Source organism: Nannospalax galili, unplaced genomic scaffold (genome assembly GCF_000622305.1).
Source record: "Nannospalax galili isolate Female #2095 unplaced genomic scaffold, S.galili_v1.0 scaffold5, whole genome shotgun sequence".
NCBI lineage: Eukaryota > Metazoa > Chordata > Mammalia > Rodentia > Spalacidae > Nannospalax > Nannospalax galili.
Window position 1 is genome coordinate 3,187,800 of NW_008353126.1, and position 16,201 is coordinate 3,204,000.

The following is a 16,201-nucleotide window of genomic DNA, read 5'->3' on the forward strand; positions in this document are numbered from 1 at the left end:
ACAAGCCCCCTCTTCCAGTTGTCTGTTGGGGTCATTTGTACTTTCTGTGCTTTTAAATGAGTTAAGTTAGAGTGGAATGTGATCATGGGAAAGGACTCTGAGAAGAGAGAGAGAATAATGGAGGGGCTTTATTCCAAAGTATTCTAGTCTGGTTTGGTATTCTGTGGATTTCCAAGGCTGCTTTGCCATGCCGACCCCTCCCTGCCCTCACCCAGGCTGCCCTGCTTCTAGCCGGCCCTTCAAGCCCACCTTCCTCAATGCCTGTGGTAACTTTCTCATGACTCCGTTTACTTCCCGACTGGCATCTAATCTAATGCAGGAAGAAGAACTGAGTTCTTTGTGACAGTTGCTTCATAGTATTTTCTTACTAGTGGAGCAATTTTCAGGTTCTTCTATATAAAATAAAAATAAATGTTATTTTCCCTGTCAAAACATCTGCCTCAGTGTAAGAATGAGATGCTGTGAGTCTTTCTCCTGGGGCTTGGCCTTGGTTTGCCATGGGAAAGGGACTGTTTATATCTTGAGCACACTAGGCATTCCTATGCTTTGGGTACTGGGTAGAAAATAAAGCATGAGAATCACATTTACCACTTGAGAAAACACACAGGCACAAAAATGTCCTGGATCTTGCAGGAGATCCAAGTAGAAGAGACCAAATGAACATATGCTGAAATTTTGAAACTGGCTTTTGGCCTTTTAAGTTTACTGTACTTCATTTGTTGGGCACAGGCAACTTCAAAGCTGAAAGACAAGCCAGGGATTGTGGCATCTGCTAGAATCCTAGCACTGAGGAGACTGAGGCAGGAGCATCTCAAGTTTGAGACCAGACTGGGCTACATATAGCAAGATCCTGTCTCAAAGAACAAACAAAGTGAGTGTGTGATGAACCACACTCGTAATTCTAACACTTGGAAGGTGAAGTCAGGGAGTATCAGGAGTTCAAAGTCATCCAACCTTGGCTATTTGTGACCCTATCTCAAAAAGCCAAAACAAAAACTGGCCAATCAGCCAAACAAACACCTCCAAAACCAACCAAATGAAAAGGCCAACATTATAGCGCAAGAAGAAAATAAATACTGACAAGTGATTTGCCAGCATCAACTCTTCCTTGCTTCCCCTCAGCTGAATCCCTATGTACACAATACAGATTGCCTCTTCTTTCTGTCCCAGTAGCTAAAAGTTAGCTTTGGCAGCCTTTCAGAAATAACCAGGCTACAAAAATGAACAAAGTTTCCTCTGTGCACTGGCCAGACATTCCTGGAGCATCACTGAGGACTATCCCTTTACCTTCAAGATGATAGTCCAGCTGGTCATGTATGCTGGGGAAAGATGGAGGCCTGGCAGCCACTTCCTAGTGGAAGCTGATTCTATAGGAAGAGTCTGTCTTTTTTGGCCCCTGAAGAACAGAAAGCCCCAGCAGGGGTTCCCCCTTCTCTCTCTCTCTCTCTCTCTCTCTCTCTCTCTCTCTCTCTCAAAACTCTCTCTCTCACACACACACACACACACACACACACACACACACACACACACACACACAACCTATCTGCTGCTCCAGCTGTTTCCCTGTGGTCTGTGCCTCTTTCTTCTAATTTTCTGGTGTCCCTCAACACCTTCTGTTTCCTCTGTCCCACAGCTTATCTTATCCTCCGAGATGGACAGTCCTACTCATTGAAATGGACAAACTTCCTGGGAAAACGGCCAGCTGCAGACATAGAAGGCCTGCTCTGCATTCAAGGAGGAGATCTAAAAGAGGCTAGCATGCACAGACTGTTGTCCTACAGGCCTGCCACACTGCCTGAGGACTGCACAAAGTTTTCCCCATTGAACTGATCTATGGAGGAGTCATATAGGCGCCTGTATCAATAGGATGAAACTCAGGGTTGGAAAAACAGCAAAGAATTTGGATTCAGGAATTCTAGCTTTAAGACCTGGCTCTGCTTTTTACTTTTGTATATGAATAAATGCGAGCCATTTAACCTATTTTGGTTTTCGCCTTTGAGAAATGTGGAATATTAATAATGTCTATATTTGAGGAAGTACTTTGAAATGTAAAATATCTATACTTTAGGATCATTGTAAAGATTAAGTGAAAGTGTATGTAAAGGCACTTTGTGTACGTGTATGTGTGTGTGTGTGTGTGTGTGTGTGTGTGTGTACCAAAGCAAGCAAGTTTGGATAGGTTTGGAAAGCCAGACCATATGGCATAGCTTTGGAGGGTTCCAGTAAAAATGAGATTCTGGGGAGTCTGGAGAGAATACAGACTGGAGAAAGAGCTTTCCTGATTCGTAGTTGTCTCTCTGCAGACTGACTAGCACCAGCTGTGAGAGCAAGTCAACTAAACTATCCCCTCTAGGAGATGAGATATAGATTTCGAAGGCTCATTGGTAGAGGAGTGGGGAGATAGTAGGATGAGCACTCTGAATAGAACCTCCCAGCAGGGGCTGGTGGGACTAAGGTAAGTAGCAAGCACAATCATCAGCTATACTGTGAAGAAGTCTTGAGTGTCCAGTCCTGGAGTGGCAGGATGAGAGGTGGAACCAGACCTTGGGGAAATTTGTTTGGTGGGAGGGATGGACTGGTAGGTAAATCTGGTGCTGTGATAGGTCTCAGCAGACCCTCAGAAAACAGAAGAAAAGCAGCTGGGGACTGGAAATGTTGTTCAGTTGCTAGAGTGCTTGCCTAGTGTGCACAAAGCATTGAGATCCATCCCCAGCACCACATAAACCAAAACCTGTAATCCAGAATTTAGGCTTAGGAGGTAGAGGCAAGAGGATCACAAGATCAAGGTCATCCTTGGCTACATAATGAGGTTGAGTCCAGCCTCAGATATTTAAGACCCTGTCTCAAAGTAAAATAAAATAGATAATAAACAAATAAAACATAATAAAGTAGGACTTTGGAAAGAAGATGGATGCTCAGAACAGATAAGTGAAAGGGACGAAGATGGTTTTGAGGAACTAGCAGGTCTATTATTACTTACCATTTTATTACACTCTTGAAGACACAGGCAACATCTATTTCCTATACTAAGGGACTTGAAGATGCTAGCTGTATAGGGCTAAGTTTTGTTCCCTTGTACCCCCAGTGCTGTGCATCGGACCCAGGGTCTCACCCATGCTGGGTAAGCTTTTTGCCACTGAGCTATACTCCCCCCAACTAAATGATGATCATTTTTAATTGTTATCATTTAATAATAATTATTATTATTATTTTGGTCTTTTTGAGACAGGGTCTTCCTGGAACTCGCTACATAGAGCAGGCTGGCCTCGAACTCACAGAGATCCACCTGCCTCTGTCTCCCAAGTGCTAGGATTAATGGTGTGCACTAGCACGCCTGGCTATTCTTATCATTATTAAAAACTGAGGAAGATGGAAATTATGAGGGGCTCTCATACAAAGGTGAGAGAGAGAGAGAGAGAGAGAGAGAGAGAGAGAGAGAGCACTAAGAAGCTCGAGTGATAAATGTCAGGCCCCATATAGTCACAGTCATTTTTTACTCTTCCTTCTCTGCTTAGCACACTTACCAACTTGATGAAAGAGAAAACTTGACTTATTCCTTAGACATGCATCCAGCCACAATGACCCATCAGAAATGAGATCCTTTGAGTCTCAGCATTTGTGCACTCTTGCAACTCAGAGATCTAAATCAGCCCGGAGTCCCCTGAACCCAGACACAGATAAACAGCTGGTGCCAAAGCCCAAAGAAAATCAAAACTCATACACTCAAGATGAAGCCTTCTATACAGAACAAATCAGATACAGTCCATCTGTTGAAAAGCTATACTGAATCAGTTAACAGCATCACTGGTTTTAAAATCTGATCCTCCCTACTTTTGAGTAGAGTGGATAATGTGGGGACTGAAAAAGAAAGAAAGAAAAAAACCCACTGGGAAAATGGTTAATTAGTCTTTCCTACAGTGTCCTAGCCAACCATGAAGGCCTCCTAAGAATAACACAAATTAATAAGAGTAAAGCGGGAAATACTAATATCAACACTAATTAAAACCCAACTGTATATGCACCGATTTTATGAAACAGTACAATGCAGTCATACATTCAACTTTAAATTGCCTCATTTCTTTTTCTGTGATGTTGGCAAAGTAAAAATTGTTCAAGTTTATGTTGAATCTCTGTGAGAGTTTGTTACTCATATAGTTGGTTTTGTGTGGTTCCTATGATAATCTAAGACCAATTAAACATAAATTACTATCCCGGGGACTTAGATTTCTGGCTGTATGAGCCAGAAGAAGCTTCTAGAAGAATAACTTTGGCCTCCAGTCATTTATTCAACACAAAATGGTGACTAAATTTTTTAAAAAGAAAAGCTCTTTTCAGCTCTGAATCATTAATTGTGCAGATCTGAGGTATGCAGTAAGATGTAAGCTGGGTATGGTGGCACATGCCTGTAGTCCCCACACTCAGGAGGCAGAGGCTCTGTCAATTCTAAGCCAGCCTGGTCTACACAGTGAGTTCCAGATCTCAAAACAAACAAACAAAACAACAACAACAATCTTCCCAATAGATACACAAGGTTCTCTTTTTGTTTGTTTTGTTTTTATTGAGACAGGGGTTCTTGTAGCCCAGGCTGGCCTCAAAATTGCTATGTGACTGAGGAAAACTCTAAACATCTGATCTTTCACACTTCCATCTCCCAAATGCTGAGATTCCAGGTGTGTACTACCATGCACAGCACAATTGTTTTCTTTTGTTTTTGTTTCTTGTTTTGTTTTGGGTTAAAGTAGGGAATCTTAAAACTTTAATGAACTACAACATTTCTAACTTTCCCCCTCTGCTTTCCCCCAAACGAGAAGTATTATAAGTAAGATCACTGCAAGATTTTTGTTTGGCTGCAATGGTGATCATGGTGATATTCTGCTCATGGCTAGCTGTAGATGAGAAAATGCTCTGCTACAAGACTGTATTCATTAAGAGTAATCACTAAGAATACCTCCTAAGAACTTAACTTGTTTTTAAAATCTGATCCATTGATTTGTCTTACCAGTCAGGGTCCCCTCATCTCATACAGTGTGGTTAGAACCCAGCTTGTATGCTCAGAAAATGTTAAATTTTTTCCCAGGGATAGACTTTATAGTTGAGGGTAGCTCATGAATCAACAGTGGAAATTAAAATCAAATATAAGGGAAAATTTGCATGTCAGAAAATTTTACCTGTTTTTGATGAAATGACCTGAAAAGGAAAATTGAGAAAGTTAGAATAAGGACAAATACCGCTCGCAAAAACGAAAGGCATCAGTCAGAGCGACACAGTAAGCTCAGCATTTCTGTGCAGAGTGTGAGCAGCTTTTCCATTCATTGAGTGCTCTTTTGTTTGACTCACCTCTCAGCACTCTAGTCCCAAAAAGGATTCAGAGGCTGGCAGCAGATCACACTACTGTTTTGCTTTTCCCCTTGAATCTGCCTATTGTACCAAGTCAGAAGTTGTTGATAGATTTTTCAGAAATCTTTGTTCTTCAAATATAATGCTGATCTTGTTTCCTTTCTTTAGTCTGCCACGTTACGTTTCAAACACACAAACAAACATCAACAATCTTAGTATGATCCTAAAGTGTTTCTAATTCTATCTCCCTAACCCCCAGGCCCTTCAAAAAGACAGAAAGATAACACAACACTCTTTTTCCCCCCTCCAAATAGATGTGGGTAGTTGAGAAAAGGGACTCACCATTTTAAGACAGATGAGACTGAATCCAATCAAAGACAAACACTTCTGTGCTCTTCCAGCCATCCTGTTAAGACAGAGCCCTCACATGGCACCAAATACGATGATATGTATGGGTCCTTTTTGGTCACCCAAAGCAGCACTGAAGGTTTCGGGGTGTGGGGCAGTAATGCTGGGAACAGATGCTGGAACTCGCCTCTCCTTCTGTGTGGCGCTTACCTGTAACTAGGGGCACTTGGATACTGGCAGGGACAGGTCTTGAAAAAAAAGAGTTGGAGGAAGCCATGCCAAGCAGGCCAAAAGAGTTATTGTGATCTTAGTTCCAAGGAAATATGTACAATACTCTCCTTTTTTTTTGTAAAATATTTTCTTCTAAATAGAAAGCTTACAAAGCTTTACAAAAAATTATTGATATGGTAGAATGATGGTTTTAAACTCGGGGATCCTGATCAGTTTTATTTTTTATTTTTCACCTTTATTCAAGGCTTTTCTGTGTACTAGTGATCTTTTTGCCACTGTAGTAAAAAATATGTGACAGAAATAACTTGAGAGAAGGAAGATCTGTTTTGGCGCATGATTTCGGAGGGTTCAGTCTGTGATTGCTCTGCCCCACTTGCTAGAGAAGAATAAATACCACACCATCTTCAGTTACATGGTGAGCTCCAGGCTAGCCTTGGTTACATGAGACACTGTCTCCCTTCCAAAATTAATAATAAAGGGGCTGGAGAGATGGCTCAATGATTAAGAGCACTGGCTGCTTTTGCAGAACTGGATTTGTTTCCCAGCACCCACATAGCAGGCTAACAACTGTCATTAACTCTATTTCCAGGAGATCTGATGTCCTTTTCTGGCCTCCCTCCATGGGCATTGCATGCACAAGGTGCACTTACATTTTTTTAATTAAAATTAAAAAAAAAATTTTTGTGGATGAGTGTATGTATGTAAGTGCACCTTGTGCTACAGGGAGACCCTATCTCAAAAAAAGACCAAAAAAAAGTTTAAGTTTTTATTTATTTATTTATTTATTATTTATTTATTTATTTATTTATTTTTGTTTTATGTGTATTGCTTACATGTACGTAAGTGCACCTGGGTAGTGCACTGTACATGCCTTTAATTCCAGATCTCAGGAGGCAGAGGCAGGCCAATCTTTGTGAGATGGAGGCCAGTCTGGTCTACATAGTGAGTTTCAGGCCAGCTGGGGCTACAGGAAGACCTTAGTTGAAAGAAAAGGAGAAAACAAAGCTAAGTGTTATGGTGTACATCTGTAACCCAAGAAGTGCAGATGGGCCTGATGACAAGATTGTTCAGTGGATAAAGACACTTACTGTACAAGCCTGAGACCTGACCTGCCTCTGACACACACACACACACACACACACACACACACACACACACATACACACACACACAAAGGTGCACACACATGCACAAAAATAATGAAAATAAATAATTTTCAATAAAATTTAAGAGATTGACTAGAGAGATGGCTCAGAGGTTAAGAGCACTGACTGCTCTTGCAGAGGACCCAGACTCCATTCCCAGCACCCACATGGAAGCTAACAACTGTCCATAACTCCAGTTCCAGGGGATCTGATGCCTTCTTCTGACCTCTGTGGGCATTGCACCACATGGGTGCACTTACACACATGCAGGTATACATTCATACATACAAAATAAAAAAAATAATAAAATATTTTTAAAAAATAAAAATGGGCACTTGGGAGGCAGAGGCAGGAGGATTTTTGTGAGTTCGAGGCTGGCCTGGTCTACATAGTGAGTTCCAGGACAGCTGGGGCTACAGGGAGACCCTGTCTCAAAAAGACAAAAAAAAAAAAAAAAAAAAGAAGAAGAAGAAGAAGAAGAGGTACAGAGAGGAGAATCAGGAGTTCAAAGTCATCCTCTGTAACATGGTAAATTAGAAGTCAGCCTGGGCTACAAGAGAACCTGTCTCAAAAATAAAGAAACAGGGTGGGGGAGGGGCAGGGATAGAGCACTACATAAATAACAACATGGATAAATTTCAAATGATTATACTGAACAAAAGAAGCCAAAGAGACAAGGCTGGGGGAGAAGAGAAAAGAGAAGAAGCTAGATGGTTTCATCCACTTATGTAAATTTCTAAAAAAATGCAAACTACTCTAAAAACAGAAAGCAAATCAATGGTTACTGTGCTGAGTGGCTTTAGTTGTTAACTTGACACATCTGGGTTGAGGGCGCCTCAATTGGGGAATTGCCTCCATTGGACTGGACTGTGGCTATGTCTATGGGATATTTTCGTGATTTTTGAGTGATGTGGGAGGGTCCAGCCCACTGTGGGTGGTGCCACCCCTGGGCAGGTTCTTTGTTGTATAAGAAAGCAGGCTGAGCAGGGGCCAGGGGAGCAAGCCAGTAAGCAGCATTCCTCCATGGCCTGTGCTCCAGCTCCTGCCTCCAGGTTCCTGCCCTGAGATCCTACCTTGGGCTCCCTGATGAATTGCAACCCAGGATATGTAAGCCAAATAAACCCTTTCCAGCCCAAGTTGGTATTGGTCAGAGTATTTCATCACAGCAATGGAGAAACAAACTAGAACAGTTGCCTAGAGACAGGAAGCATAGGAAGAAAGTATTACAAAAGCACAAGAGGGACTGGAGAGAAGGCTCAGCAATTAAGAGCACTAACTGCTGTTGCAAAGGACCTGGTTCAATTCCTGGCACCCACATGGCGTCTAACAACCATCTGTAACTCCAGTTCCAGGGGACCCAATGCTCTCTTCTGACTTCTGGGAGCATTGCACTACACATACACACAGGTACACATACATACATGCAGGCAATACAAAAAATAATAATTACAATATTTTTTAAAAACACAAGAGGAACCTCTTAGGGATGGAAGATTTGTTCATTATCTAAGTTGTGCTGATGCAGTCATGTATACATATATTTCAAAAGCATATTGTTTGTTTTAAACATGTACAATTTGTTGGATAGTATGTTATTCTTTCTGTTGCTATGACAACTTAAGGGAGAGTTTATTTTAACTCATCATGGTGGGGAAATTCTTGTGGCAGGAGCATGAGGCTGGTCACATTGCATCCAGTCAGAAAGCAGAGATCTGTGATTGCTAGTGCTTATCTCAATTTCTCTTTTTTATTTAGACCAGGACCTCAGCCCATGCAATGGTGCTGCCCACAGTTGCTTTGGAATCTCAGCAACTCAGTCTAGCTAATCTCTCACAGGTATGCCTGGAGGCTTGTCCCTTAGGTGATTCCAGATTCTGTCAAGTTGGCAATCAATATTAACCATTACAGTCAGTTATACCTAATACCTATATATGCCAAAATAAAGCTTAAAAAATCAGTTTAAGGCTGCTGAGATGGTTCAGTGGTAAAAGTACTTGCTGTCAAGCCTGACAACCTGAGTTTGATCTCTAGGATCCACATGGTAGAAGGAGAGAACTGATTTCCACAAGTTGTCCTCTGACCTCTACATGTACACTGAGACACTTGGTCCCTCTCACCACATAGCCAATCAATAACAGTTTAGCCAGGCATGGTGGCATGTGCCTGTAATCCTAGTACTTGGGAGGTAGAGGCAGGAGGATCAGAAGTTCAGGGTCAGCCTTGCCTACATACTGAATTTAAGGCTAACCTGAGACGCATGAGACCCTGACTCAGAACAAAACAAAACAAAAATCAGTCTGACTTTAGAATGCTAAGCTCCTGCCACTTAGGCCCTCTACCTTTGTGCTCGCTACTGTGAATCCAGGCATTTTAGTTTGTGTACTCAGTAAATATATATGGAATATCCATTACATACCAAGAACTGTTCTGGATACTAGGTTATAAACATACACAAATTGAAGCCCTGCACTCATGGAGTATAAACTTTAGTAGAAGACCAAAATAAACAGCTACAGTAATAAAATATGCCAGGTGTTGCTAAACGTTATAAAGAAAAACAGACCAGAGTAGAGAGAGAATATTAAAGGACACAGTGTGTATATATAGTATCCAGGAAGAACTCTGGAAGCCAGATGCTGCACAAGGGAAGGGAGAGAGGGAGCCCTTTGAAATGTAGGAAAAAGAGTATACCAGCTAGAGAGAAGAGGAAGGGCAAAGGCCCTGAGGAGGATGAGGATTTGGGTTAAGACAGAATGAGCACTCACTCACAGGGAGCATTGGTAGCAGACAGTCTGGCAGTTGTCTTCCTCTGACTTGCTGTTGGTTGATGGGAGTTTTCTTGCTCAAAGTCACACTCTCCACAACTATATTCAGTGACTGGAGGATGAAGGATTACCAGCTCCCCTTGCCTGAATCCAGCATAACTCTGGAGAGTTCTGGATGGTATGCCATGGTACCCACTGACTCTGGGGTGAGAGTGTTGCAGGAGAGGTACCTAGGTGTATGTCTGTCCAGAATTCCAGAGGTGGGACGCTCAAACCCTGTGGAGTGTGTCATTGGGAGCAATGGTAAGCAAGGCCACTCCTGCATCTACCCTTGGGTCAAAGCACTTTGCTTTACCTGTGTGGGGTACAGCACCACATAAGATTCACTGCCTTAGGTTATATACTATGCCCTGAAAGGTGGAACCCTACACTTTCCTTGTATTCTCTCTAAATGTACTTTTCCTGTGCTCTCCCAGGGTTACTAGTGACATTTATACTCATGAATGTAGAGACACCAGTCAGCATGATTGCCTTTTCTTATGTTCAGTCATTTGCGTTCAGGCTCACAGAAGGCTGAGAGCTGTATTTAATTTACATCCGGTTATCACCAGACAAGTATGCTAGAAAGAGACCTCAGTAAAGATTTGAGGATGTTTACAAGGAAGTGATTTATGATATTGGACAGTGGAAACTAAGCAAGATAAACAAGGAAGTGAGGCCTGAACTAATTCATTGCAACATAGGCTGAGGTCAGGAGAGGGAAAAGTTGGCAGGGGCAAATAGGCTGGAAGACCCAGTGGGTCAAAGAATTGTCGGTTGGGATAATAGAGGATGTAAATAGGAAACATAGAAGTCGGTAGTTAGCCAAATGCTTCCCAGTCAACGTGTCAGAGAGACGTGTGCATCAATGTTTATTGCAGCACTTTTCACAACAGCTAAGTTGTGAAACCAATCTAGGTGCCCAAGAACAAAGAAGTGGATAGATAAAACATGGTATGCATTCACGATGGAATCTCTTTTAGTCATAAAAAAGCAAAGTTGTGTATTTTGTAGGAAAATAGATGCAACTAGAGCTAATCATATTAAGACAGTCTCAAAAGACAAATATCATATTCCTCTCATTTGTGGTTCTTGGATTTTATACAGATAAATACAAACATGTATGCATATTGGATGTGGAAAGAGAAAGTAAAACTGTCTAGGGGAAGAAAGTGCTAAAGGGAGGAGGAGGTGGGGAAAGGAAGGTACAGGAGTGCTGGAGGAACACCCTCAACATACAATACATATTTGAAAAAATATTAAAAAGAAATTGGTGGTTAGGGGATAGGATGTTCAAAATGGGAACTGTGCAGGAATTTCAGTTGTCAACAATGGATGGTTCTATCATGGAATTATAGGGCAACTGAGATGAGGTGGAGGAAACAAAATACTGGCGTTCAGGGGTCCAAATATTGAGAGGTCTGAGTATAGGAAAGATTGTTCAATAGCTATTGAAATCACTACAAGTTATAGCAGTGAGGCTGGTGGGGTAAGTCAGTGGCAGGTGCTTACACCACAAAAGCCAACAAGCAAATAAATACATGAAAGAATTATGCTGGCTGTGGTAGTGCATGACTGAAATCCCAGCACTCAGGAGGCAGTGAATGTCACCAAGCTCAAGGCTAGGCAACATTAGTGAGTTCTGGTCCAGCCAAGGTTACATAGCAAGATCCAATCTCAAAAAAAACCAAAAAACTGAAGGAAAAAAAAGACAGCCAGATGTCATGGTGCAAACCTGGATCTCCATCCTTGAGAAGCAGAAGTAGGAGGATTGTGAGTTTGAGGCCAGCCTGGACTAGACCTGTCTCCAAAACCCCAAAGAATTATGGTAAGAATAGGGAGGAAGCGGCATGGCACCATGTATTAGTCAGTTGTCTATGACTGTAACAAAATATCCTAGATATTCAGCTTAAAAGGAGGAAAGATTTAATTTGATTAATGCTTTCAGAGGATTGAGTTCATAGTGTTTTGCCCTAGAACCTGTAGAGAGGCAGAACATTATGGCAGGTGGGGCTAAGCTTGTAGTTTGAAGGAAGGCAGTAAACTGGGGACACCTGGCAGTCTATGTGAAATGAAAATGAATATAGAAGTGAAGTAAACGTTTGAATTGGCCATTGTTGATTGTAGGGGATATGAGAATTGTTTAGGGGGCTAGAGGAATGGCTCAGTGGTTAAGAACACTGGCTGCTCTTGCAGGGGACCTGGGTTTGACTCCTAGCACTCCCATGGGGGCTAACGACCATCCTAATTCCAGTTCCAGGGGATCTGACACTCTCTTTTGACCTCTGTGGGTACTGCACGACACCAGTGCACTTACATACATGCAGGCTTAATACACTCATATACATAAAAATAATACATAAAAATATTTTTAAAAGAATCTAGGAGACACTCGTCTTTAAGCCTAGCACTCAGGAGGCAGAGGCAGGCAGACCTCTTTGAGTTTGAGGTCAGCCTGATCTACATTGCAAGTCCCAGGCAGGCCTGGCCTACACAGTGAGACTCCATGAGCTTTTTTGGTGGCTAAGGATATAGCTCAGTGGCAGAGAATGTGTTTAGAATATATGAGGACCTAGGTTTGTTCCCCAAGACATACACACACACACACACACACACACACACACACACACACACACATTAGGGAGATAGAACATGAAATGGGATTGATTGCCCAGAAAAACGTAGGAAACTTCAAGATTTTGTTGTTGTTGTTCTAGTTTTGAGAAAGTCTCTCTGTAGCCCCAGTCAGCCTGGAATTACAGAGACTAGCCTGCTTCTGAGACTCCAGAGTACTGGGATTAAAGGCATACATTACTATGTCTGACCCCAGCTCACTTTCTTGTCCTCCACCAGCCCTGTTCTGTCTGCTGGCAGACTGTTTCTACCAAGAAAAAGGAATTGTATCTAAAACCTTTTGATTTGTTAGGTCAAATCAAGTATATGCCATTTTCTTACTGATGCTCAGGATAAATAAAATTTCAAAGTAGGGACATGCTTGGAAGAGCCGTTCTAAGTAGGATTCTCTGCTGCTAATAGTAAAAGAAATCAAGGCTGGAGAGATGGCTCAGTTGTTAAGGGCAATGGCTGCTTTTGCAGAGGACCCAGGTTTGATTCCCAGCATCCACATGGTGGCTAACAACTGTCCCTAACTCCAGTTCCAGGAGACCTGACACCCTCTTCTGACCTCTGTGGCATTGCATGACATGAGTGCACTTATGTGCATGAAGACGATATATTCATATACATAAAATAAAAATACTGAGGCTGGAGAGATGGCTCAGTAGTTAAGAACACTGGTTGTTCTTACAGAAGACCTGGGCTCGAATCCCAGCACTCACATGGCAGCTAACAACTGTCTGTAACTACAGTCCCAGGGGATCCGACAGCCTCTTCTGACCTCTGCTGGCATTGCAGGACATGGGTGCACTTACCTACATGCAGGCAATACACACGTACACATAAAATAAAAATAATTAGGGGCTGGAGAGATGGCTCAGTGGTTAAGAACACTGGTTGTTCCTGCAGAAGACCCGGGTTCGAATCCCAGCACCCACATGGCAGCTAACAACTGTCTGTAACTCCAGTCCCAGGGGATCTGACAGCCTCCTCTGACCTCTGCGGGCATTGCATGACATGGGTACACTTACCTACATGCGAGCAATACATGCACACACATAAAATAAAAATAATAAAATTTTGAAAGAAATAAATAAAAATATTTAAAAAATTAAAAAAAAAATAGTAAAAGAAACCAGAGTTGACTCTTGGTTCCAAGAAAGAGAAAGTCAAGCCATCTTGAGGAAATGGAGAAAGGACAAGGATGTTCATTGCCTAGACTCTGAAAAGCAAAACAAAACAAACAAAACCCAAACAACCAATCTAAAGAGCCAGCAAGGCAACTTCAGGGCAGTGACTTAGGTATAGTGGTATGTCTTTCCCATCTTTACATGTGTGCAAGTCTGGTCCAGTGTTCTAAGGATTGGCCTACTCTTTTTTTTTTTTTTTTTTTTTTCCAATGCTGGGGTTCATCCCAGGACCTTGTACAGGCTAGGCCAGCACTTCACCTCTGATCTACCCTCTAACCCCTTATTTACTTCTTAGTCAAAACTGGAGGGAGCCAGTCTGATTCACTTAGGTAACACTAGCAAACTTACTGGGCTGAGCCCTTTATACTAGACGACATTAGAGGTCATCAGCCAATATGATGAGTCAGCATGGGTGTGACTAACATAATACACTGTGTCTAATTCAGGGACCAGTCAGGGCATAGAAAACAAACATCAACTAGAAAACACATCAGCTTCACCAGGGAAAGTTTGATGCAACGAGTAATTAACTACTAACAGGGTATTAGTTACTAAGGATAAACAGATCTAAAAAATATAGGGAGCAATGCTACCTATAGGGTTGAGGTAGAGATCCCAAGGAAGGAATTACAAGACTGAGACTCAAACTTTGTTGGAGAGGATACAGCTGTGGCCCTCTGCCGAGATGCTGAAGCCTGGCGCTGGAGAACTGGAGTGTCAAACTAGCGAGACCACCCTTCACTGCAGTGGTTCTGAAACTCAGTATTGTCTGCTGGAGCCCAAGTTACTGGGAGGCTGGCTGAGGGTTCCTTTGGAATTGTGGCAACTCATCTCACTTCCTTCAGTGAGATGTGGAGTGCCACTGGGTGTCCCACTGGCTCCTTCCTACACAATGCAGAGTTAAACAGGAACCAGAAGGTCCTTTCTTCTGCAGCATCCCTCTGCAATTCTCCACTGAAGAAGAAAAGTGTAGAGTGCCTACATCCAGATCACAAGGCAGGGCCATCCATGATGAGTAGATTTAGAGCCAATACATAAACTGGCACATCCACAAACTAATGGTTTCCCCACAGGGCTTGGCAAAGCTCATTTCCCAGAAGCGGGGGTCAGAGAAAGAATACTTTATTGGGGGGGCGGGGGGAGTTCAGAATAGTACCAGAACTGGCTGCACTATTGCTAACGCTGGGGCACTAGTGATAACATTTCTGAGGACCCAAAGCAGAGAGGATGAGGTCTCTTCATTTGCTCTGCAAGTAACATCTGTTTTCACTTTAGGATGTTAGGGATCTGAGCTGATGAAATCAACTCAAGTAAGTTTCAGAATGGCCAGAAAAGAACCAAAGGGGCTGGAGAGATGGTTCAGCAGGCAAGAGCACTCACTGGCTACTCATTCAGAGGCCCTATATCAGGTGGCTCACAACTGCTTCTAACTCCAGCTGTAGGGGGATCCAATCTCTGTTCTCTAAGGGCACCTGCACTCATAATAATGCACCTGCATGCATAATAAAAACTAAAACGAATCCTAAAGAAAACCAATTTGAAGAATGCGGGCTTCAGACACGTGAAGATCAAGAAAGCTAAAGTGTGGCTAGAGAGATGGCTCAGCCATTAACATTTGCTGTTCTTCCAAAGGACCCAGGTTGGATTCTCAGCACCCACATGGTAGCTAACAACGGTTCCAGGGGATCCGACACCCTCTTCTGGCCTCTTCGGGCATTCCACACATGGTGCATTTTCATACATGCAAAGCACTCATACACATAATGAAAACAATTAAAAAAAAAAAGCAAGCTAATGTGAATTGGGATTGGTGGCACACACCTTTAGTCCCAGCAGTCAGGAGGCAGAGGCAGGCAGATTTAGATTGAGGCCAGGCTGGTCTACAGGGAGACCATCTCAAAAAAAAAAACACCACCAAAGTAAGCTAACATTAATGCGAGGATTTCCTTGGACGTTTTGTTTTTAATCCTTATGAGACCTCATAGCACGCATGCTGTATTATATGTTGAGTGCCAGCTGTTTAACTTGAACAAGCCTACCTTGTCTGTGGGCAGTGCATGCCCCTAAATAACTCACTAGGGTTTACCTGTGGGCTACAGTACAGTTAACAGTAGGATTTTGACTACCACATTCAAGTGGAATGGATGGGAAGTTAGAGATGATTCATTGTCCTTGATTATATCATGCTGTCAAGTTCCTTATAGTAACAAATGTTAAGATAGTGATCCTAAATGAAAAATGTCACCTCAGAGGTATTTGAAAAGCCCTATTGGATTTTTAGAGAAATGTCAGAGGTCTAATCATTGGAGCTGGGGATGTCACAGTGGTAGAATGCTTGTCAAAGCCCTGGGTTTGATCCCTGTACCAACAGGGGATGGGGGGGAACAAAAACACTTTAGGGGCAACTGAGAACCTAAACCGTAAGTATGCTTGAACAGCATTAAGATGGATGTTTTATATTAAATTCTGATTTTGACACTTATTGGTATTATTCACATGCTCACACCTGCCAAAATGTTCCTTTTGTAGA

At 42.4% G+C, this 16,201-nt stretch overlaps 1 protein-coding gene across 1 annotated transcript in view; it reads right to left on the minus strand.

The window, feature by feature from the left end:
• The window catches only part of Fndc7 (fibronectin type III domain containing 7), a 36,534-nt gene extending 30,792 nt beyond the window's left edge, over nucleotides 1-5,742 (minus strand). Inside the window, exons 1-2 of the mRNA XM_008850427.1 lie at nucleotides 5,680-5,742; nucleotides 5,169-5,187 (exon numbers count right to left, since the gene is read on the minus strand). Coding sequence (XP_008848649.1) covers nucleotides 5,169-5,187; nucleotides 5,680-5,742 — 82 coding nt within the window. The remainder of the gene's footprint in view (nucleotides 1-5,168; nucleotides 5,188-5,679) is intronic.
• Nucleotides 5,743-16,201: the final 10,459 nt, after the last annotated feature.